At 38.1% G+C, this 25,425-nt stretch overlaps 1 protein-coding gene and 1 non-coding gene across 2 annotated transcripts in view; one reads left to right on the top strand and one right to left on the bottom strand.

The window, feature by feature from the left end:
* LOC144521101 (cadherin-4-like) overlaps window positions 1-20,301 on the top strand; it is a 262,678-nt gene extending 242,377 nt beyond the window's left edge. Inside the window, exons 12-17 of the mRNA XM_078255406.1 lie at window positions 2,326-2,468; window positions 8,107-8,346; window positions 9,362-9,598; window positions 13,405-13,544; window positions 13,686-13,850; window positions 16,103-20,301. Coding sequence (XP_078111532.1) covers window positions 2,326-2,468; window positions 8,107-8,346; window positions 9,362-9,598; window positions 13,405-13,544; window positions 13,686-13,850; window positions 16,103-16,309 — 1,132 coding nt within the window. The 3' untranslated portion in view covers window positions 16,310-20,301. The remainder of the gene's footprint in view (window positions 1-2,325; window positions 2,469-8,106; window positions 8,347-9,361; window positions 9,599-13,404; window positions 13,545-13,685; window positions 13,851-16,102) is intronic.
* LOC144521429 (U2 spliceosomal RNA) lies at window positions 2,800-2,991 on the bottom strand. The gene has a single exon (XR_013502327.1). It is a non-coding gene; the product is annotated as a U2 spliceosomal RNA (small nuclear RNA).
* Window positions 20,302-25,425: the final 5,124 nt, after the last annotated feature.

The following is a 25,425-nucleotide window of genomic DNA, read 5'->3' as shown; positions in this document are numbered from 1 at the left end:
CCCCAACACAGCGGAGGTAAATGGAATTAATCTTGTGTTGCTCATATTTAAAGAAATAGTGGGAAATGCAGTTATGCATTTTTTTTGCTGAAAGTTAGATGAGTAAATAGATACCACTCTCATGTCTATATGCTAAATATGAAGCCGGAGCCAGCAAATAATTAGCTTAGCATAAAGAATAGACGCAAGGGGAAACAGCTAGCCTGGGTCTGTCAAGAGGTTAAAGAAAGCTGACACCTGTAAAGCTAATTAACACATTATATGTAGTTTTTTGTTATTGTTTTTTTGTACACAAACCGAAGTGCAAGGACAGCAAGTTGTGGTTTTAGGGGACTTGTGCCGGGCTATTTCTTGGCCGAGACCAGTGACTTGTCACTGTGAGGTTGCCAGGCCATTAGCAGACTCCAGGACTCCAGGCTGCTGTTTGTGAACGGATAAGACACACAAGATACAGTATGTTATGTTAATCAGTGAATCTTATTTTAACTTTGGACAGAGCCATGCTCTGCTGTTTCCCCCTGCTCCTCATCTTAATGCTAAGCTAATCATCTGCTGACTCTAGCTTCATATTTAGCATATATAGATGAATGTGCTATCAATCTTTTTATCTAACAGTTGAAAAGAAAGCGTATTTCCCAAAATTTCACACTATTCATTTAATACATTTATAGCATGTTTTTTTCCATGTTTAAATACCCTTTAATTTCTGTCTGCTCAGTAAAAATGGCCCTCGTTTTTCTGCCCTCCACTGGAAAGACAAAAATAAAAATAAAAGTTCTCTCAGCCCAGATGGAGAGACTCAGTTTGGCATGGCAAAGCCAATAGAGATGCAGTTAGACACAAAATAGCAGTAAGTATCAATCAGTCCTAATGAGAATATTAAAACCAGATCATACAGCCATGCTGCTACTTCTGAATGTTACCTCTCCCTGTCTCTTTTCCCCTCCCATCCATTACTGATCATATTACTCACTCTTTTATCCCACCCTCCCACTGTGATGGACTCACTGTAGTCCTGGTGGTGATTTCACAGTCTGCCAGTTAGTGGCGGTGGGCTTGGCTAGCCTGTGTGAAACCGTCTAGAGTGTGGGAATGTCATCTCTGTGATCCCCTTCCCCGCACTGCGCTACGCCTGGGATCATGCCCACTGCCTGCTGGGAAAATCCCACCTCCCTAACTGCAGGAGAGAGATTATACTCTCTGTCCAACAACCCCCCCCCCCCACCCCCTTCTTACCACCACCTACCCCTCCAAGCTTTCCCTCTCCTCCATGTAAGTAGAAATGCACTTGCAGTATTTAACCGAACACAAATAAATAAGTGGGCTATAGACTGACAATAAATACACTACAATTGAATAAATATTAAAGCAAGGTTAAGGTCAATTCCATTTTCAATTTGAATGGATTTAAAAGCTAGAAGTGTTTGTCATATAACATGGCCTTATTGCTCAAACAAAGACATTCATTAAATTAAATCGAATTGATGTATCAACCTTGTTGTGTGAGGCCAAGGTGTCACATGTCCACAGACAGTGTTTCACACACACAAGCGAGATTGCAGCCAAGCGAGGAGGTGGCAGTTGATGAACTCTGCATCACAGAGGGAATGAGACGAGGATGAGAAGATACAGACAGGGATAAGAAAATGTATGAATACAAAAGCACAGCAAGATGAGGTGAGGCGGCTTGGGCTGAGAGAGATCTGATAGAATTGAAAGTGTGGAACGAGCTGGAAGCGACAAATGCCCGAGACACAAGAACAGTTAGATCAGAGTGAGATTGGGATTCAATCCTGGAGATGATCCTCTGTTCCTTCCCTGCCATATATCCCAGGGGATGTCACCACCTGCTCATCCACTTTCCTGTTTGACGATCAACACCAAGATCCTATCATCCTGTCTCCACCCTATGCACAGCTTCTCCATACACACACCATGACATTTGCAAACATACAAGCACTACACTAAAACATGCATGTGTATAACCCTGACAAGCAGTTCAGCCCTCCCCAGCATAAGCAAACACTTCATGGAATATTCATAGCAACATACAGGCAGTTGCAGCAGTGCTTAACTAGGAAGGTAATTGACTTCAATGCCTGGTACACAGGAGTGAAAAATTAGGTGAAATTGACTGTAGGCTGCAGGCTCTGGAGGAGAAGTCAATGAAGAATTAAACTGTGCAAGGTCAGGCTTTGTGATTTTGTGAGTGTGTGTGCAGGCAATCTTTGTATGCACAGACGCAAGAGAACATTTTGAATTGCTTGTAAACACGGTAAACGCTAGTGCTAACTTCTCCATCGATTTGTACTTGTGTGTCTTTAGGTATTCAAAGCTGAATGATCCTGCAGACTGGTTGTCCATCAACAGAACCAATGGTCAGATTGTAACCACTGCAATGCTCGACCGGGAGTCTATATATGTCAAAAACAATATATATGAAGCCACATTCCTGGCAACAGACAATGGTAAGAGCCTCTTTTAATGTTTATCAGTGAGCATTTTTTATTTAATATCAGAGTGATCAAGGTTGCTGCTTCCCATGTGCCATTCTTTATTCTTTCTATGTATATCCTCATTCCCACTCATGCTTTTATATATATATACTACAAGCAGTGTTGTTGGATAAAGATAACGTTCCCAAACTAAACATACATAAAAAAAACACCGAGCAGTTCTTGCCACAACTCCGGGCCATGAAGTCCACCAGCCACTGCGACGCATGTCTCTTTATGGTCCAGTATCAAATTGAACGACGGGCAGCTCATTGTGCATTATTTGGTTTTCCACAAGACAGAAGAAGGGTGCACCGTTCCCGGCGGCGCTGCAATACCAGGTCGATGCGTGGAGTGAATGGAGCAAAGCCCCTTTTTCAACTTCCATTGCTAAAAATCCATTTAATACGTTGTCCCCTGATAGAGGACATATCAGATATTAAACTGATAAGAACAGATACTACACTTGATCTTAGCCAAAAGGCCGAGAAGCGATGAGCACCACCTGTTTGCTGTCCGACGCAACCTCCCCGGACGGTTCGCACTTGTCATGGTCCAGTACTTTTAATTGGGCATAACAATAGCTGCTACTTAGCACCCCCCGCCCAAGCGCTCCATGGTGAAGCACCTAAGGCTGGTTAAAGACAGCTTGTTTGGTTTTCAAAATTGGACAAGGTTCAGCCAAATGGCAATGTTCCCTCTGTGTCCTGTTTCTTAGCTGCTGATAACAACAGACGCAGAGTTATCTTCCTTATCGTCACAGGCCAAACTGGCTAGTAGCTTTAAAATGTTACCTGCCAAAGTTAATTTTTACCCGCATTTGGCAGGTTGGCAGTTGTCAATTTAAAGCTCTGTTGATGTAATAATAGTAAGTGCATTTACTAAAAAACACATTATATAATAAACACATTGTACATTTGAGCCATTACTGATTTTGATTATGGATATACTATCAAGCTACCTTCTCTGGTCTAAGGTTTTAGTTTTTAAAATCTGGTTCTTAATAAATGGTACTGGATCACTGGACTGACAAATTCTTTGTAATCCTCAAAAACATTCTGATTCGATTAGACCATTGCCTGGTATGATAGTATAATAATACGCACATAAGAAGACAGAGTAAGTAACATCCTAGAAAGCACTCTGGAAGGTCACCCGTTGAAGCCCCAAAACCAGCTGCAGACATGTAGTGTTTTCCCTAGGTTTGTGGAAGACTTAGGTGCACGTATTTGGCGGTGGTTTAGGGGTCCTCCCTTAACCCTTGTGTTGTCTTCGAGTCGACCATGAACTTTTCCCATAGTTTTTGTTGCTTTTTTATAGGCATTTTTAAATGTTTTTGTCACTTTTTTAAATGCTTTTTTCAAAGTCATGGACAATAAACCTAATTTATATATCGTTGTACCTCATTGTTTAGTTTAAAAAAACATAAATTATGAATTATACCCTGAAAGAAAACCCTGACATGTGGTTGGGATAAGTAAATCTTGTTTGTTATTATTATTATTATTGCAACCCCTCAAACATGGTCAAGTGTCCTTGAGCAAGGCACTCACTGTTGTTGCCAGTGGAGCTGGAGTTGATAGCTTGATAGTAAATACATGTAAGAGTGAAAAATGTCAGAAATGTTGCTTATTGTTTGATGAAAATTATAATAATTTGTGTGGATTTAGAGGAATATAAGGACATGGAAGTTGCGGCACTCAAGTGCAGTGCAGCTGGGGTAGAGTTAGAGAAAATCCTGGATTCACACAACCTGGTCACACTCTTGATCCTCTCTTTTCCTCCTTCTTATCTTCTGTCCATGACTGCCTTCTCTGCTTCCCTCTCTCACAATGTGGCATACATATATTTGTTCTCCCACAAAGTTGAAAACTCAAGTTTAACTGAGCACAAACTCAATCACAGCAGACAAATAAGTTCCCTTTTTCTCAAGTGGAAGTGAGTGCTTTTTCTCAAGTAAAAAGGGAATGCTTTTTTTTCCCCTCCCCAAATTGCCTTATCGGTGACGTGCAGCTCTCTGGTGTGTTTACCTTAAGTTAAGCAGGCTTTGAAACATTGGTGTATTTATAGGCATGAGCATGTGTGAAGAATGCTCTTATTTGAAACGCAGTGATGCCAGCATACGTATGTGTGTTTCTGTACCTTTTTTTCATTTTGGTGATGATTGACAATGTCAGACACCATGAAGTGTAATCTGCTGTGCTGATGGGAAAGGAAGAGGCAACAGGATTAGCAGTTGACTCGCTCCTGTTGTTTGAACGTCACAAACATCTAATTTCCTTCCCTGTTATTTCCTGGGCTTCTTTTTATTTCAATACATTTCCTATTTTCCTTGAAGAAGGCGTTTTTCCTCTACCTGACCTCTGTAAAGTGCACAGTTTAGAGCCTTGTGTTACTGCAGTGTTTGGCTGATATTGGAACTGTGGGAAGTCCAAAACCTGAGAAGCCAGGAGTTAAAGTGATGCGTGTGCGTGTGTGTGTGTGTGTGTGTGTGTGTGTGTGTGTGTGTGTGTGTGTGTGTTTGTGTTTGTCTGTACATCAGTCTGACTATGTGGGTGTTGCTGGAGTGCCAGCCATCATAACGTGAGAGGGATTATGGTAAGAACTACTAAGAGACAGTAAGGATAGTAGGACAGGACATGGAGAGGTGGTGACAGCATGGTGAGAAGTACACTTGTATTACTACTACCGTATTTTTATGTTGGCCCCCGACACAAACTGACTGCCTCAGACCCTTCTGACACATAGTCTTCATTTTCCAACACCTGTGGTATTGTTTATGTGTTCATGTGCTCTTCGAAGAACGTGTGGTTAGCTTGCCACAAGTCTTTTCACCATGCCTCACAACTCTAAGCCACCATCAAAAAAGGAGTTAATACAAATCCTTTTGAGGAATTTACACAAACATAATTATTTATTTAGCTGGTTAAAACCCACATAATTCTTCTATCAGCTGTGGCAAGCTGCTTCCACATGTCCCCCATACATGGCTGGGATTAACAAAGCTGCAGAATGGGAAAGCGTCTGTGTGTGTGTGTGTGTGTGTGTGTGTGTGTGTGTGTGTGTGTGTGTGTGTGTGTGTTTATGAACCACACGTATGGTTCAGTATGAACATGTTTTAAGTTTAATACATGGCATTTAATACTGTACTGTACATTAAGTATGTATATGCATATAATGTGTCCTAGAAACCACTTTTGACATAATTGTTGGATAATGTTGAAATATTGACAATCAAATAAAATGTTGCTTTAAATAGCTTGTAAATGTATTTAAACCTTTGGATAATATTTTAAAAAAGTAACATTATTTAACCTGGTTAAAAGTGCTGCTGCTATACAGAACTTGGTAGCTATTTTTATGTGAATAGTCTATTATTAGGAGAAATAAGTAAATCTATAACGTGTCTATTTGAGGCATCTCTAGACTATTAAACCTTTAACCTGGCTGGTCTAAACACAGGCTTTAAAAAATATGTAGACTCATTTTTAGTTATGTTTGTGTCGTACTAAAGCTCCAGTGCCACATCCATCACTGATCACTTGTTAAGCCTTCAATCAGTTTAAATTTATCTAGTGATCTACAATGTTTATCATAGTATTACCAGTCAGACAGAACTCAAACTGTCTATGGACTCACTTACAGCCCGTCCCTGACTGTGTCTCACTATTCTTGTGGCAAATGTCTTGCTCTGTTGCCAGGTTTAATTGGCAGATTTGTCAGCTTTGCATAAATCTTTGTAAATTACATCACCCTTATCTCATCCCGGAGATGGGCCCTGGGGTCGCTTGATTCCATCCAATGGCTCAGCCAGTGGAGCATGGCAGGGAAATGACTCGTAATTGGAGGCAGCTAAGGGTAGTCACCCCCTGACACACTCAATAAACAGCTCTGAGCTTTATACTGTTAAGCGCTCTTTTTTTTTCCTCAGATTTCTCTGTGCCACATTTTCATACCGCATATACAGTACACATTCAAGCATTCTACTACCTCATTCTCTGATTCTTTAAAGTGTCTATTCTTTACTCCCAATTGCTGATGGTCTGTTGCTCTGTTCAATCAATGCAAAAGGCTTCAGGATTGTGTCTGCAGATGAGATGAGGTGTGTGTGTGTGTGTGTGTGTGTGCGTGTGCGTGTGCGTGTGTGTGGGCTTGTTTAACTATATTCGTGGGGTCCAAAAACCGGGAGTCCAGTATACTTGTGGGGTCCCGACAGCTTTGTGAGGCCAAAATGCTGGACCCCACAAGGTTAAAGGGCTGTTTGAGGGGCAAGACTTGGTTTTAGGATTAGGGATAGAATTAGGTTAAGGTTAGGGTAAGGGGCGGGTCCCCACAAAGATAGTGCCACAAACCTGTGTGTGTGTGTGTGTGTGTGTGTGTGTGTGTGTGTGTGTTTGTCTGTCTGTCTGTCTGTCTGTCTGTGTTTGTGTGTGCATCAGTGCATGTTATTACATCCAAGGCTGACAATATTGTAGTGAAGCAGCACCTGCAGTAGCTGCCCACAGTAGCATCAGAGCCAATTTCTCCAATTGCAATAATAATTTCCACAAACGTACAACATGGACTGAGCAACATTGGTGTAAAGTCTATGGGGATTCATCAAAGAGAATATCACATCTTTAATAGCTGCCAAATTAGCAACATCTGTATGTACAATACGATTGTTGCTAAAATTGTATGCGGATATAAAATGCCAATCCAGTGGTATAGAATCTGTGTTTAACAGACTCCTAAAGTAATTTACACACATAGGACAATTGATCACATTTAGTTACAATTGAAGACTGCAGGATTAACACAGTGGCTCCACTTACTTCAAACTACCCAGAAGAGAGCAGACAAAATATGTATATTGGCTTAATCTGACACTCACAAAATCACAGAATAATGAAAATAATGAAGGTATATTATCTCTGTTAAATAATATAATAAATAAAATACACTGTGTGATAGGCTGCTATAGTTGGCAATGTGGGAAAGTAGCAACTGCTTCCATGCTGAGTAAATCATATCAAAAGAATAATTTTGTATGTGAGCATACAGATATACTCTTAACACATGAACACATGGGCATACAAGATGTGCACCACAGTTAGAATGCCCTGTTCACCTTTCAGAAATCCATTGTTAATATTGCAGACAGATGTGCGTTTATCTGCAGAATCATAGATGGCTCTTCTAGTTTTGTGTAAATACACACAGACAAGGACTTGTTTGATTGTGTTACAGTCATCATTATTGTACCTAAGTCATCTATATGTGATTGGATGGGCTCTGTCTGCCTCTGGATCGACTCTGATGGTCTTAATTTGGCTCCGAGGCTAAAAGAGGAGCTGGAAAGCGCAACTGTCAAAAGTATTTCTGTCAAGGTCCTACTATAGCATCCCTACCTCTAACATCAGCATTGCGAATAGACAGAGTTCCTTTCAGCTCTTCTCTTTCCTTTTTTTATCTCTCTTTTTGTTCTCTTCCATTATTTGCCTTCCCTTTGTCAGCCTTCAACTCCTGTCTCTCTTCCTTCTCAATCGTCCCTTTCACTGCACACGTCTTCTCTTGTCATCTTTTCCTCTCGTCATGATACTAATTTTCTCTTCCGTCTCTCTGCTCCCAGGCTCTCCTGCAGCCAGTGGCACAGGCACGCTGCAGATTTATCTGATAGATATTAATGACAACCCTCCAGCGCTCATACCCAGGGAGTCTCAGATCTGTGAGCGGGTGAACAAGAACGTCCACGGTGTTAACATCACTGCCGCTGATGCTGACACAGACCCCAACGCTGGACCCTTTGTCTTTGAGCTGCCCAACTTTCCCACCAGCATCCGACGCAACTGGACAATTTCTCGGATCAGTGGTGAGGAGGTGTCAGAGTAGAACAACAGCACTAGAGAACATATGAAAATTAATTTCTGATCAGTGCCACTGTACACACATACATATACATACGTATGTATATGTATGTGTAGCAAAACATAGTGTAGAATTAGTCCAACCACATATTACCAATCTTTATCAATTTTTTTATATGCTGACTGACCAAAATCAATTTACAAAATACTGTTGTAATTTTGCTGTGATACTAATGTTGTTATTGTTGTTACACAAATTGTAATTTAAAACCAACAAAAGTGTAGTTTTTGTTTTACGTGAGTAAAATCTTTTGAATTTTATATACATATATATATAAAACAATTTTACTTTTTTCTGTGATTTTGTATACATTTGTGCCATATCATGTATATTGATAATGAAAAAAAACATTTTAATTAATACAATGATATTGATTTTAACCATATTGCCTGGCCCTATGTAGAAGCAATTTTCAAGATTTTGGTCAGAAAGTAGTCTATATCCACGATGTTACACTTCCAGGATTGCTTGGTGCCGCAGGAAATTCCGCCGGATGCATGTCTTTTCGCCGATGTCCATTTCCTTACGCTTTCTTTGTGTTGGAATTTTGAACTCTGGTTGATTCATGAGGACTATGGTTAACTGCTCCTCAGATCTCTGCAGGGTAAATCCAGACAGCTAGATAGACTATCTGTCCAATCTGAGTTTTCTCTTGCACGACTAAAACAACTTTTTAACGTACACGTTCCACCAAAACAAGTTCCTTCCCGAGGCTATTTTGCAGCGGCTCTGTGACGATTGTGATTTGTTTAAAGAAATCCCAATAAACCAGAGCGCATTTTTCTCCCATCTCGTAGTGCTGTGTGGACTAGCCAGACCCACCTCCGCAGCACTGTGGAGGAAGGTCTGGCACAGCGAGACTAGAAAGTAACTAAAAGTCATTTTAGAGTTTTATATTAAAACAATTTGATGATTAGTTACATCTGGTAACTTGTCGCTTCCCTCTTCCCTCTACACAGGTGATTACGCCCGTCTAGGGCTGCGGTACCAGATATATTTAGAGCCGGGGGTGTATGAGGTCCCTGTAATTGTGTCGGACTCGGGGAACCCTCCGTTGTCCAACAGGTCGGTCATCAAAGTCAAGGTGTGTCCCTGCGATGAACACGGAGACTGCACCACTCTCGGGGCCGTTGCGGCTGCTGGCCTGGGAACCGGAGCCATCATCTCCATCCTCATCTGCATCATCATTCTGCTCAGTGAGTATCAGCTGTTCATATCGCATTCACACACCTAATATATACAGACCCAGTCAAACTTTTGACTGTTACTGTATATAATATATATCAAAAAGTTAAAGCTGTCTGCTTGGATTTGCCTTTCTGCCAAAAAATGTGTAGTTCAGGACACAGTCATTTAACATTCACCAGGCTGCAATACAACAACATGAAGAATAGTTTGTATAATGGATTAATGTCTGGACCTTTGGAACCCTCTCCGGCATCTCTTGACAAGAAGGTTTCTGTCGTCTTTTCCTGGTAGGGTAAATATCTGCTGCTAGTGATTCATGCCGCTGGCTTACTTTGTTGCTGTGGGTCGCATTGTTCATACATATAGACAAGTCTTACAGAAAAATTCAACCGCCGCTGTAGGGTTTCTCCAGCATATTGTAAAATGTTGGATGCTATCTTCTGTGTGAATGATCCATTCTTTTCATTATTACTACTACCATCAATACAAGTTTTGGAAATGATTCACATGTATTTTGATGCTTATTTGACCAAGTAGATCCCATTGAGTTTTTTTTAGATTTATCTCCCAAGGAAGACAAACAACACACAAGGAAGTTATTTTATACTAATAAATAAAACAATGCTAAAATGAAAGGGAAGACAGGAGGAATAAGTCGTTATAAAACCGTTACATATACAGTAACGTTAAAGTTGGATCTGCCACTGCTATGGTTAAGGTTTGCTTAGGTTTAGGGACCATTCGGTATTTATGGAATGGACCACCGGAGGAAAATAGGGGAGAGTCATGTATTTTTATTCCTTGTTGAGGGGAGGGTCATCCAATGTTTTTTAGTCTAGGGGGGAGGGTCACCCAACTTTTGTATTTGTGAGAACAGCAACAGAGATGGGGACTCGAGTCTGAGACTCGGACTCGAGTCGCACTTAAGTCGCACAAACAGCTGACTTCAGACTTGACTCGGACTCGACCCAAAAGACTTCAGACTTGACTTGCGACTCGACCCAAAAGACTTCAGACTCGGGCTTCGAGACTCGTCAACAACATGTTTTCTTGCAATTGTTGCTTTTTAAATCTAAATGTATTCATGTATTTCTATTTTCTTTTATTGGCGCATATACGTTGGGGAAACATATGATGAGCTGCATGTCCCCTGCCCTTTGCCATAATGTGCAACGTAACGCATGTGTTATGCCTTATGTGCGCGCACTCACACATAAAAATACATTGATGATGGCAACACCAAGTCCTCCCGGAGTTGTGCCTTTTGTCATTAGTTTTACTGTCAATAACTTGGTAAACAGAGGCAGTAAGCCAACAGCTACATGCAAGGTGTGTGGCACCAAGATAAATGATGCCGGATCAACAACGTCGAACTTCATCAGGCATCTCAAAACGCACCCAAATAGGTCAGTCACACACTCTAAGAAAGTGAAACGTTACATTTAGCATATATCGTCACAGGTAACAAGCTAACCATTGCAAGGTGTTGTGCTAATGCTGGGAACAGGCACATTGTATCTTTATAGTTAGTAGTTGCTGAGGCTCAGACATCCATGGCGCACAGGAGGCGGGATGCACGGATCCATCTCCCCAGGAACAAACGCTGTGCCGGATGGGCAAACTCATGTGATGCGTAAATGATCCCTTGGATGATTTGTAGGCTATTAAGTGAACAAGGTGTACCCAGTCCACCAAACACTGGGCGGTCTTGACTGTCTTAATTCTGCACATATTTCTGTTACTGTAGTCCTATTTACTATTTCATTATTTCATCCATGCGTGGCGCAGCGGATCCGTGCACACTGTCACCTGCCGTGAAGACGCTGGCCTCACTAACCTCTCCTCCTCTGAGTCGGGTCTCCCTCGCGCTGGACTCAGGTGGACTCAGTAGCATACTAACTAACTGTGAAAATAAATAAATAAATTGCATTAGATCAGTGAGTTCAAACTGCTTATTGTGCGTAATTTGGACTGATACTGAGATGCATGTTGTTCTGTAACTGGTGTGGCGCTGCCACTATTCTCTTGATTTCCACTTCGACACTAGATTTTTTTGAGTGAAAGAGACGTTACATTTAGCATATATCACCACAGGTAACAAGCTAACCATCGCAAAGTGTTGTGCTAATGCTGGGAACAGGCACATTGTATCTTTATAGTTGTATCCATATGATGTGACAGCTTTAGGTTAATATTTCACCAGGTCAGAGGGCTAGAGGGATGTGTTAAGTAGACCCCATAAAGTTATCCCACAACTGATTTTGATACTGTACTGTCTGGATGGTAGCTACAGGACATGCTTTGAATTCATAAGATTTAACAATACAGTGTTAGGGACAGATCAGATGGCCAGAGACTTGAGACTTGACTTGAACTTGCCCCTCAAAGACTTGAGACTTGACTTGGACTTGAGCTCAAAGACTTGAGACTCGACTTGGGCTTCCAAAAAATGACTTGTGAACATCTCTGAACAGCAACATTTCAAAGTGTCTTGTTTGGTGCATATTTATCCATGTAGCTCCATGTAGCTATCTCAGCCTCGGCCCCTATCGCTAGCAGATGGGTCCCTCCCTATTTAGTCAACCAGACAATTTTAACTGTAGCTTTAGAGACCGTGGGATTTCCCAAACTGAATAAATCCCGCTCGCACATATAAACACAAAACTGCTTTGCTAGCTCCATCGTGTTGTAACTAAGACATCTGATGAAAAAATAATTGTATTCATTAGCATGATTGCTGTACTGTTTAGTTAAAAAAAATCCAAAACACCGTACGAAAACATAACGGACCAGACGCAAGCTTTTATTTTGAAAAGTCAAAGCTTGTGGACTGCACCAAGCCGGGATGGCATGAGACGGGAGGTCTCCAGGCTGCAGCCATACCCGACTCAAATATCCTTTCGGTCCGGTGATATTATATATATATATATATATATATATATATATATATATATATATATCGATATATATATAGATATATAGATATATATAGAAATATAACGACAGCCTTTTCATTTCAGAAGGAAGGAGTGGTAACATGCAAGCTCCCAAATTGACGCTCGTCTGAGAAATGGGGTTTTGGATAATGTTCACCTTTGGCAGCTTTACCTATATGCTAAAATATACAATGTCTGAGGAAGCCTAGTGACGAGTCCATAGCAACCAGTGTCGAATTACCCAGTGGGTTTTGCTGAATGGTCTCAATGTTTTATTGTTTTATTTCATGTGAATACTAGTTTACTAGATGAGTAACTTAGTATTTGAAGTAATGCAGGAAGTGTGCATTTAGTTTCCATGCTTATTGTATTTCCACAACAATGTTAGTGAGTAAATCTACTGAAATGGCCACCACACCATAACAGAGGAGTGTGATGCGTAAGATGAGAATGCAGAGGTTTAGTCAAGTATGTCATAGCTGTAAAAAAAACAGTGGCTATCTGTATGTCTTTGCCAAGAGCAAACCAGTACAGAAGGCATCAATAAATTGTTGAGGAGAGTCATCCCTTTTTTCCATATTATTTAGGAGGGTCATCCAAAATGTATTGCTGGTGAAGGGAGGGTCAGGTCTATTTTGACTAAAGGTCCCAAAACTCCTCCTGAGTCCCTTAGGAATAAAAACTACTTAGTTAAGTTAGGGAAAGATCATGTTCAGGTTTAAAAGAAAACAACACCGTGAGTCTGGGTAAAGTATTTTCTTATTGTCTGTTTTGTTTTTTGATGCAGATTTTTGCAGTGTACCCTAAAGGTTTCTCGCGTGTGTGTGTGTGTGTGTGTGTGTGTGTGTGTGTGTGTGTGTGTGTGTCTGTCGATGCAGGCATGGTGCTATTGTTTGTGGTGTGGATCAAGCGCAGAGAGAAGGAGAGACACACCAAGCAGCTGCTTATTGACCCTGAAGACGATGTCAGAGACAACATCCTCAAATACGATGAAGAGGGAGGAGGAGAGGAGGACCAGGTGAGATCCTCAGAGACACACACACACACACACACACACACACACACACACACACACACACACACACACTCACACACACACATGCTTTCTATGTTGACCTCCTGGGCCATCTTACATGTGTATGCCCGTGTGAATGTGCAGGACTACGACCTAAGCCAGCTGCAGCAGCCTGACTCCTTGGAGCACATCATCAGCAAGCCGCCTGGTGTCCGCAGGGTGGATGAACGTCCCATCATACCTGAGTCCCAGTACCCAATCAGGCCTGTCGTGCCCCACCCTGGAGACATCGGGGACTTCATCCATGAGGTGAATCCACACTCACTCACAAAACGGAGACACAGCTCAACCGTCATTAGATTGTTTCTCCAACAGCAAGCTGGCCTCTCACTTCCACTTTCCATCGATCTGACATTTAATGTGATTACTCATTTCTGAATGCTGTTCAATATGTTAACTCCAGTATGGAGATGGGAACATCATAGAGTTTTGTTTTACTTTACAGCTGCTCTCACTGAACCTGCTCTATTCACACACACACACACACACACACACACACACACACACACACACACACACACACACACACACACACATTACACGTCACACACACAACTTTAGTGTTGGCACACTGATGCGAGAAAATGCTGATTGACAGACTCATGACAACACGTTCACACTCGAAAGGTGTTGGCAGCTGTTCAGCTTTGAGCCATCCAGCCTTGTCGCTCTCCCTCTCTCTCTCTCTCCCCCTCTTTCTCCCTCCCTCCCTCTCTCTCCCCCGCTCACACGTACTCACCTGATCTCGCTCCAGCAGTCTGGTAATACACAAACACAGCAAACACATGGTGTTCCTGCCATGCACTGTACCCCTGGGGGTTGAGGCTTTTTAGGTTTCTATCCGTAGCATCTCTCTGTGTTTCAGTGAAGTGGATGAAGTCAATTATCTTCACCTGCCCAAACCTTCAGGTCAAAGAGATCCTGATCTCAATGTTGAGACAACCTGAGTAAATAAAGGTTGTAATAATTTAGGCCTACTGAGCTTTTACCACATACTTTACTATTGCATTACAACATTCTTCTAGTATGATGACAAAAACTATATGCTGTTATTAGATTAGATTCAACTTTTGTACAACTATTGTACAAGTACTGAGACAATGAAAAGATACTTAACAATATTATGTATTTCCAATAGCTTTCCATGGACAATGCCATGTATCCTTTATTTAACTGCATACAGTTACAGGATAGAATTGATGAAGTGCCAGGAGCAGAAAGTACATTTCTGAAGTACACGTTCTGCTTTATGGTACTTTATACCTCTACTATCTACTAATTTCGTACTTTTTACACCACTACATTTAGTTATAGTTACTAGAAGTAGAATACTGAGATAGTACAAATATCAGTTTATAAAATATTATTCATTGTTATAGATTAAACCACCTACCAGTATACAAAGGAAAGAAAAGTGAAACCCATCTTGACCAGCTGCAGCAAAATGCTGCTAATAGTTCAATTATATCATATGATATAACACTATTCTTCTCTATTCTTTACAATGAATACCAATTTACACATAAAGGGCTGTTTAACAGTCATGGAAAGTACTGCTCAGCCTGTAAATGCAGGTACGTCCTCTGTGGCTCTAGAAAATAACCCTGATGATGTCATCAGGGGCTTGTAGATTACAAATTTGTAACAAAAAGTGTTGGTTACAAAGTGGGGAAGCTGAGTTTAAGTATAAAGAAAAGATGCTTTTGGTTGCATCATGGGAAATATAGGACTGAGTATTTTCAGAGCTTGACCCATACTGGGGACTTTTGTCAGGATATCTCAGCCCCTGCTGCTTCAATTTTTCCTTTTTTTGATGACTCTTATGTGAATGCACTACTACATCACTGGAGTTGACTTAAAACATCTTGTTGCTTTTTCATCAACCTGCCTTTTTATTTAAAGATACAGTGGGGCAAAAAAGTATTTAGTCAGCCACCAATTGTGCAAGTTCTCCCACTTAAAAAGATGAGAGAGGCCTGTAATTTTCATCATAGGTACACTTCAACTGTGAGAGACAAAATGAGAAAAACAAATCCAGAAAATCACATTGTAGGATTTTTAATGAATTTATTTGCAAATTCCTCGGGAAAATAAGTATTTGGTCACCTACAAACAAGCAAGATTTCTGGCTCTCACAGACCTGTAACTTCTTCTTTAAGAGGCTCCTCTGTCCTCTCGTTACCTGCATTAATGGCACCTGTTTGAACTTGTTATCAGTATAAAAGACACCTGTCCACAACCTCAAACAACAAGACCAAAGAGCTTTCAAAGGACACCAGAAACAAAATTGTACAATGTGATTTTCTGGATTTGTTTTTCTCATTTTGTCTCTCATAGTTGAAGTGTACCTATGGTGAAAATTACAGGCCTCTCTAATCTTTTTAAGTGGGAGAACTTGCACAATTGGTGGCTGACTAAATACTTTTTTGCCCCACTGTATATTCTCCACTGCATGCATGTGATTACTTACCACTACCTTTCTACCTCTCTGTCCTGTTTAGGGTCTGCGAGCAGCAGACAATGACCCCACAGCTCCTCCGTATGACTCTCTGCTGGTGTTTGACTATGAGGGCAGTGGCTCTACCGCCGGCTCCGTCAGCTCCCTCAACTCATCCAGCACGGGGGACCAGGACTATGACTACCTCAACGACTGGGGCCCCCGCTTCAAGAAGCTGGCCGACATGTACGGAGGAGGGGATGATGATTAAATCTGCCCAGTCAAACATACACACACACCCACACACCTTCGTTCCGTCAGCTGGCCTGCCATGTTCTGTCCCTCTAACACATGGGGCTATTAAACCCTTATTGAACACAAGTTACCAATGACATGTTCACACTGACCAACTGACTGACCAACCAACCAATTAAATTACCCACCACAGAGAACCGGTGTTGTGAGTCAGTTCCGGGTGCTCTTCTCAACCGTCTCCTGCTCTAAGACTGAAACGGAAGCTCTGAATTTGCAGGCTTCAAATAGTTTGTATTTTTAAACGCTTGTTTTTTGTTTTGTTTTTGGTTTTATGCTAGATGTAGGTTTTAGTTTTTAGTTGTCAGGTTTTGTTTTTCCTTTAGTTTGTGTAGCTTTTTTTTTGTCCACACTCCCCTTTGATTCGAGCCGTTCCCTATTCCTGAGGGTTTTCACTTTTCCCTCGCTGTCAGCCCCGCCTGCCTCTCTGCAGAAGCTTTAGGTTGAGCTGCTTGCTTTGTTTGAGGGGAAAAGAAAAGAAGAACACAGATATGAAAGTCCTTCCTACACAGAGGGCCCTGGTTTATTCTTTCTTGAACTTTAATTACTTAGAACAGAAGCACTGTTGTTTAAAAAGTGCCTTCAGTGGTGCGTATTTTAGCCGACTCCCGCTAACTCAGGATTGGTTGCCATTTTCTGGGCTTACATGCCTCCATATGACCCCTGACCCTTTAACTCAGACCTCCCCTTGTCATTTCTACCGTCCTGCAGGGCTGTGGTAGCTGCAGGAGATGTCAGTGTCGGTTTCAGAGGAGCATTGACTGGCTTACGTGGGCGCTTTATGTAGACATACTGTACATAGGCCTACAGTGTGTATGTAAGTTATGGACAAATCATTAACTTTTCAAGTCAGGCGAATACGTGCTCCTAGATCACAGCCAACTTGAATGTGATTACTGAAATCACAAAAAAAACATGATGGGGCTGTCTTAGAGATGAAATGCATTGCGTGTTTTTGTTATTTGTGGCTTCAATAGTGGCTGTGTTTGTTTTGAGCTCTCAGTATTTGCACAAAACTTGATGAGGCGTGTTACGAAATTTTGAAGATTGAAAAGTCATACGTGTTATTGTATATGAAGTAGGCATGAGGGTTAATTAAGGAGACTTTGCCTTTAAGATCATTTAAGGTGTGCATGTTTATCCCTTCACCCAAAGGTAATTAACATGGCACCAGTTATTTTGTGGTAAATGTGTCAAAGAAAACTATATAAGCTGTACAAACACGAGGGGAAAGAACATACTAGATGACTTTAAATAGCTCTGACAGCATTACATACAAAGTTGTGAGCTTGTACAAGCCCCATTATGAGATCCCTTTCTCTCTTTTGTATATTTTTTTCTTTTGTTGATTCATTGTTGTTTTTCAGCAAACTTTTAATATACAAACTTTGGTGCTGGTCCCTGTCACAGAAACTAGGGGAACTGAGCCTCAGCCAGGGATTTAGCGCCTTCACAATCTGTCTCTCTTCAGGCAGCATTTTATTCATCTGAAATTTTCTCCTGAAATGGTTGGCCGCAAATTCAATAGGTTTTGAAAAGAAGTTAGAGTAAGGGAAAGTCTCTTGTGAAGTTCTGTACTTTATCAATGCAGACTTGCAAAACTAAAGCTTCAGTAATAGCGCTTTAAAAGACAAACATTTTGAATTCATGGGCTTTTCTTATTACATTTCAGACCCCCAGAACTGCATATAGAGAACTGAAAAGAGAGCTTTAGTCTTGTTATTAAATTATTTAAATATGCAAAACATTTTAAAAAAAGGACAAGGGTGAATAATAGAAAGGTTTAATCATTCCTTATCTTCTGAGAGCCCAATGAAACACTCCTCGGTTGTAGCCAGTTTCAGCTTGATGAGGATTGAACAGATCTTCTATTAATTGACAATGAATATGATGAATGCTTGAAGGAAATCTCAGTGACAACAATGTTCTTCAGATCCTCCACCTCTCATTTTTTTCTGGCTGCTTTTCAACTGTTCCTCACCTGTTCATGGTTCATATGAATTTTATGAGATAAGCTGTAGATAACAACAATCTTTAGTTTTCACAAAGGGTAATATAAATTGTAACTATACTTCAGGCTGGATAGAAAAGAATTAACTTCTGACAAGATATACATTGAAAAATGTCATGTTTATGCAATGAAACAATAAAATGATGAAAGTTTGATTTGACTATAAACAAGGGAAGACAAGTCATAGTATAATTAATAAGGTCAACAGGGTAGGAATCTCTTGATATGGATGAATACATAAATGGGCGAATATTGCACCTTGCTATGTAGAAACTGACAGCGGCTATGTTCAGGATGGCTGTCAGCTTAGAGCGAAAACAGAGTAGACATGAGAAACTGAGTCATTTCCACAGCTTGCTGCTAGATAAGCTGTTTATCTATCCGATTGCTCCTCAGCCTACAGAATATCTTCACAAAATAAACACAGCTGTTACTTTCTGCTATTTGTTATTGTTTCTGACCTATAAATGTTGTATATACAGAACATTTTTATACATTTGGTAACATAATTTCTGTGTGGTCTTTGGATTTTCTTTCACTCCAGTTTTGTTTTAATGAATACTTGGCAAGGTATATTTCACCACAAAAAGCCATGTGCATTTAAGAGAATCTGTATGATTCTATATGAGCTTACAGCCATACTTGCATCGCTGTTCAAGTTTAGCTTCATCGTGGTGAAAAGGTTTCATTTCAAACCAACTTGTACAGTCTATACTAGCACACACTCACTCCTCTAGGCCTTACTGTATATATGTGAGTGTTCTATATTATACTGTATGAGCCCTTCCAGCACTGTTCTAATTCAGCTGCAGAGCTCCAACATTACTGAAGGCCATGCAGTGTTCACAGAATAAAGGCGTGCTTCAGAAAATGCTTGTGTTCTCTAATCAGATGTTCAGACTGGGTTCAGGGCCAAACATAGCAGGAGGCCCACACATACACACACTTCACACAAGGTAACTGACCTTTATACATACATACATACTTGACACAATGCCATTATAATACTGAATGTTATCAATGACTTGCATTGACATATGGCAGCAAATCATCAGTGGAGTCGGTCTTAACTCTCCTTTTAAATGCAATTAGTGAGGGGAAATGAAGGAAGATTGAAAATTACTTGTCCACTTGTCTTATTGATGTTCTCTTACTTAAATAAGGGGGGATTTAGCAAATGATAGAATGAAGGAAGCACTATTGAACTGCTGTAGTCCACCACTGTCCACTGGCTGTGTCAACAATGGCTCTTCTGCCTCTCTGACTGGTGTTAGTTAAAGGACACTTGGTCTCTCTTGGGACACTGCCTTCCCATGGACACACATGACGGGAGGCTCCAGCAGAAGTCAGACTTTTCCTCTGCTATGGCCAGAACTACAAAGACAGACAGGCAACAATGTTTCATACAATACCCAATACTGCTCAAGTCCAAGTGTACATAATGTAGTATTTGCTTGAAGCTAAACAGACCAAGTTAGGCAAACTGTACCTGTACAATTGGAGCTTTTTGCATGTGTCTTTTTATAATGGACAGATGAGTTCTATTACAGTAACCATACAACATGTTAAAATATGTCGCAGCCAGCATGACTGAGGTTGCAGTCCAGAAGGGATTCTGCTGTACCATACTCACTTAGTTTCAAATAGAGGAGAGAAAAAAACCTGAAAAAAGTATTGCACAGTTATCGAGTCAAAAGACTTTTTTTGTAAATTGTCAACAGCACAAATATTTTGTATTGTTGTTTGTACCATTTTGTAAGAAAATGAAGAAAAAACAAAAAAAACGGAAAGAATCTCTTGTTTCAAGCGTGTGTTTATAGTGCCACTGCAATCTTGGTTTCCAAATACCGTACAGTAAATGCGCAGCCTTGCAGATCAACCTTGTAATATAGATGCCTAGCTGGAGACTCCCTGTCAGCACCATGTGTTATAAATAAAATGTCCCCTCCTTATAAGAACACTGCCTCCTGTCTTTTCTTTGTCACCCGCTGATTTCTGCAAGCCATGCTTTTCTAACCCCTTGTTACTTTTAAAGTGGTTATTTTGAGATTGTTGTTGAAGTTTTGATACATTATAGAAAGAAGATAAAACATTACTTAAAAATAAAAACAATATTACTTTAATTTTAATTAATCATACAGTAGTCCTAACAAATGTCCAGTGTGTTGCTCTGCCTAGTCTGAATCCCACCTTAACCATGCAGTATATAGAGTATGGAAGGCACTATAGAGCAACACTTGCCTTTATAAAGTGAACATACAAACTGCATGTTAACAGGATTACTGTAAAAACACATCAGCTGAGAACCAGACTGTTTCTTCTTAGGAGAAAAGGATGAAAATACATACCTGTGCTCATGTGAGGAAACACATATGAGCCATTTTTCCAAGTTTGTATTTTCACAGTAAACAATACACCAAAATACTATTTACAGTACAAAGGTATATGCACTCAAAGAGCGGCATATATCCTGCGTGGCATACATCTCATTAAGAAAAATGCCTTTATTGACATTGCATGTCCTTTGGACAGTGTACTTATTGAATAATTGAACATTTTCCTCACATGTAAATTGTGATTTAGTTCTGCATAAGAAGACACAATAATGAAAACCAGGAAACATTTTCATGATGTTGGAATAATTTGCTTGTGTTTGTGCTGGTATAGTATGTGGATGATTGAGTTTCGAATTCCAAATTAGTTTTAGTGCCAGCCATGAACAAACATAAGCTAAAACGATCAAAACAATTACTGTAAGGCTGTTCATTTGTCAACTGTGCATGTCAGGGCCGTCTTCCAAGGTGGAATAATGAGGTCTTTCCCAGCTGAAGCAGATGGAATGCTGTGACAGAAGAACTCCAAGTGAAAATACAAAGATGCACATTTCCTTTTTTATCATTTTTATGACATACTATACAATGACATGTTTTATGACATTTTTATGACATACAATACAGTGACATGATTTATGACATTTCTATGTTAAGCAATACTATGACATGTTTTATGACATTGTTATGATATGCAATACTATGACGTTTTATGACATTGTCATGAAAAATGTTTTTATGTCTTTTTCCCGACATACTATACCACAACTTTTTTTATCACTTTTTTCGACATAATATACTATGACTTTTTATTGAGTTTTTTTTAACATACTTGACTTTTTTATGACCTTATTCGACATACTATAAACTATGAACTATGAATAAACTTCTTTTTTACTTTTTTCGACATACTATACTATTTTTATCACTTTTTTTTAACATGACATACAATGACTTGTTAATCACCTTTTTCAACTGACTTTTTTTTACTTTTTTCGACGTGCATTACTTTGACTTTTTTTTTTACTTTTTTCGACATACTATACTATGAATGTTATGAATTCTTTCTAAATACTATGCTGTGACTTTTTTATCACTTTTTTCGGCTTAACTATACTTTGACTTTTTTTATCACTATGTTAAACAAACTATACTATGACTTTTTAATCCCAATTTTTCGACATACTATGCCATGACTTTTTTCAACATACTATACTATGACTTTTTTCTAAATACTATACTATGACTATTTTATGACTTTTTTGACATACTACTATGATTTTTTTCGAAATACTATAACATTACTATTTTATGACGTTTATATACTATGACTTTTTTCGACGTACTATACTATGACTTTTTTTATATATTTTTTCGTAATACTATACTACGACTTTTTTAACATACTATACTATGACTTTTTAACGTGTTTTTTTTATATACTATGCTATGACCTTTTATGACTTTTTTCAACATACTGTCCTATGACTTTTTTCCACATACTATACTATGGCTTTTTTCTACATAATATATTATGACTTTTTTTTCACATACTATACTATGGCTTTTTTTTTAAATAATATATTATAACTTTTTTCCACATACTATACGATGACTATTTCATGACTTTTGTTGACATACTACTATGATTTTTTTCGAAATACTATAACATTACTATTTTATGACGTTTATATACTATTACTTTTTTCGACATACTATACTATGACTTTTTTTATATTTTTTTTCGTCATACTATACTACGACTATTTTAACATACTATACTATTACTGTTGTCGACATACTATACGTTGGCTTTTTTATATTTATTTTTTTATGGTATACTACGACTTTTTTAACATACTATGCTATTACTGTTGTCGACATACTATACTTTGGCTTTTTTCGACATTCTATACTATGACTTTTTTCAACATACTATACTATGACTTGTTTATGACTTTTTTTGTATCACTATACTATGACTTTTTTATGACCTTTTTTCGACATCCTATACCATGACTTTTTTTGGCATTCTATACTATGACTTTTTTAGACATACTATAATATTACTTTTTTTGACATACTATAATATGACTTTTTCCAACATGACTTGTATGACATATTATACTATGACTATTTTTCAACATACTATACTATGACTTTTTTTCAACATACTATACTCTGGCTTTTTTCAGCATTCTATACTATGAATCTTTCTTGACTCTGTTCGACATTCTATACTTTGGCTTTTTTCGGCATACTATACAATTACTTTTTTAGACATACTACACTATGACTTTTTTATAACTTTTTTAGACATACTATACTATGACTTTTTAACGTGCTTTTATTTATATACTATATTATGACCTTTTATGACTTTCTTCGACATACTGATGACTTTTTTATAACTGTTTTCGACATACTGTACTATGACTTTTTTAATACTTTTTTGACATACAATACAATAGCTTTTTCAACATACTGTCCTATGACTTTTTTGACATACTATACTATGACTATTTTATGACTTTTTGACATAATACTTTTTTCGAAATACTATAACTTTACTATTTTATGCCGTTTATATACTATTACTTTTTTTGATGTACTATACTATGACTTTTTTATATTTATTTTTTTATGCTATACTATGACTTTTTTTAACATACTATATTATTACTTTTGTCGACATACTATACTTTGGCTTTTTTCGACATTCTATACTATGACTTTTTTTGACATACTATACTATGACTTTTTTAGACATAATATACTATGACTTTTTTATGACTTTTTTCGAAACACTGTACTATGACTTTTTTATGACCTTTTTTCAACATCCTATACCATGAGTTTTTTCGGCATTCTATACTATGACTTTTTTCGACATGCTATAATATTACTTTTTTTGACATACTATAATATGACTTTTTCCGACATACTATACTATGAATTTTTCTTGACTCTTTTCAACAAACTATACTTTGGCTTTTTTCGGCATACTATACTATGACTTTTTTAACATACTATATTATGACCTTTTTTGACATACTGTACTATGACTTTTTTTGACATTCTATACCATGACGTTTTAATGACTTCATTTTGACATTATACTATGACTTTTTAATGACTTATTTTTACACATTATACTATGACTTTTTTATGACCTTTTTTCAACATCCTATACGATGACTTTTTTCGACATACTATACAATGACTTTTTTATAACTGTTTTCAACATACTGTACTATGACTTTTTTAATACTTTTTTGACATACTATACTATGACTTTTTCAACATACTATAAAATGACTTTTTCATGACTTATGTCGACATACTATACTCTGGTTTTTTTCGGTATTCTATACTATGACTTTTTCGACATATTATAATATGACTATTTTATAAATTTTTTCAATTTATTACACTACGACTTTTTAATGACTTCATTTTAAAATTATACTATGACTTTTTAATGACTTTTTTTTTACACACTATACTATGACTTTTTTATGACCTTGATTCGACATCCTATACCATGACTTTTTTCGACATACTATACTATGACTTTTTTTGACATACTATAATTTGACTTTTTTCGACATACTATACTATGACTGTTTTCGACATACTATAATTTGACTATTTTATTACTTTTTTGACATACTACTAAGATTTTTTTCGAAATGCTATGACATTACTATTTTATGACGTTTATATACCATGACTTTTTTCGACACATTATACTATGACTTTTTTATGACCTTTTTTCGACATCCTATACCATGACTTTTTTCGACATACTATACTATTACTTTTTTATGACGTTTGTCAGCATGCTATACTCTGGCTTTTTTCAGCATTCTATACTATGACTTTTTTCGACATACTATAATATTACTTTTGTCGACATACTATACTTTGGCTTTTTTCGACATTCTATACTATGACTTTTTTCGACATACTATACTATGACTTTTTTAATAATTTTTTTTACATACTATACAATGGCTTTTTCAACATACTGTCCTATGACTTTTTTCCACATACTATACTATGACTTTTTTCACATGATATACAATGACTTTTTCATGGCTTTTGTCGACATACTATACTCTGGTTTTTTTCGGCATTCTATTCTATGACTTTTTCGACATACCATAACATGACTTTTTTATGACTTTTTTCGAAATAATATAACATTACTATTTTATGACGTTTATATACTATGACTTTTATCGACGTACTATACTATGACTTTTAAAAAAAAAAAAATGTGTCATACTATACTACTACTTTTTTAATATAATATACTAATACTTTTGTCGACATGCTATACTTTGGCTTTTTTCGGCATTCTATACTATGACTTTTTTCGACATATAATATGACTTTTATGAATTTTTTCAACATACTACACTTCGACTTTTTTAACATACTATACTATGACTTTTTTCTACATACTATACTATGACTTTTTTCGACATACTACACTATGACTTTTTTATAACTTATTTTGACATACTATACTATGACTTTTTAACGTGTTTTTATTTATATACTATACTATGGCCTTTTATGACTTTTTTCGATATCCTAGACTATGACTTTTTCAATAATTTTTTTGAAATACTATACAATGGCTTTTTCAACATACTGTCCTATGACTTTTTTCCACATACTATACTATGGCTTTCTTCGACATAATATATTATGACTTTTTTCCAC

The sequence above is a fragment of the Sander vitreus genome, chromosome 7 (assembly GCF_031162955.1).
Source record: "Sander vitreus isolate 19-12246 chromosome 7, sanVit1, whole genome shotgun sequence".
Classification (NCBI taxonomy): Eukaryota; Metazoa; Chordata; class Actinopteri; order Perciformes; family Percidae; genus Sander; species Sander vitreus.
Note: the sequence above shows the minus strand (reverse complement) of the source record. Positions and strands in the feature narration are given on the sequence as shown.